This window comes from Haliaeetus leucocephalus, unplaced genomic scaffold, assembly GCF_000737465.1.
Source record: "Haliaeetus leucocephalus isolate CR32 unplaced genomic scaffold, Haliaeetus_leucocephalus-4.0 Scaffold206, whole genome shotgun sequence".
NCBI classification, from domain to species: Eukaryota; Metazoa; Chordata; class Aves; order Accipitriformes; family Accipitridae; genus Haliaeetus; species Haliaeetus leucocephalus.
Window position 1 is genome coordinate 7,827,826 of NW_010972642.1, and position 478 is coordinate 7,828,303.

Genomic DNA, 478 nt, shown 5'->3' on the forward strand with positions numbered 1-478 from the left:
CTATGGCCGCGGAGGAGGTGCTGCAGGGCGCGGACCATTACAAGAGCGAGATCGAGCGGCTGACCCGGGAGCTCTCCGAGACGACCCACGAGAAGATCCAGGCGGCGGAGTATGGGCTGGTGGTGCTGGAGGAGAAGCTCACCCTCAAGCAGCAGTACGACGAGCTGGAGGCGGAGTATGACGGCCTCAAGCAGGAGCTGGAGCAGCTGAAGGAGGTGAGCGAGCCCGGGCTTTTGTCTCGCCCCGCTGCCCCGCAGGGGCGCGCAGCCCCCGCCGGCTGCGGGGAGGTGCGGGGGGCGCCCCACGCGTGTCCCTCCCCGGAGCCCCGGGCCGAGCCCCCCCTGCAGGTGGGCGAGCCAAGATGTCCGGGCCCCGGGGCGGCTGCGGGGATTCGTGCCGTGGGGAGGAGGGGTTGCCCGGCGCCGGAGGATCGGCCGGCACCGCGGGAGCTTAAGGACGGATTACACAAGGCTGCAAC

The 478-nt window shown here is 71.3% G+C and overlaps 1 protein-coding gene across 1 annotated transcript in view; it reads left to right on the forward strand.

The window, feature by feature from the left end:
- The first annotated feature begins 2 nt into the window (after positions 1–2).
- Positions 3–478, forward strand: part of BICD1 (bicaudal D homolog 1 (Drosophila)) — a 175,952-nt gene continuing 175,476 nt past the window's right edge. The window contains exon 1 of the mRNA XM_010566237.1: positions 3–215. Within this exon, the coding sequence (XP_010564539.1) occupies positions 3–215 (213 nt within the window). The remainder of the gene's footprint in view (positions 216–478) is intronic.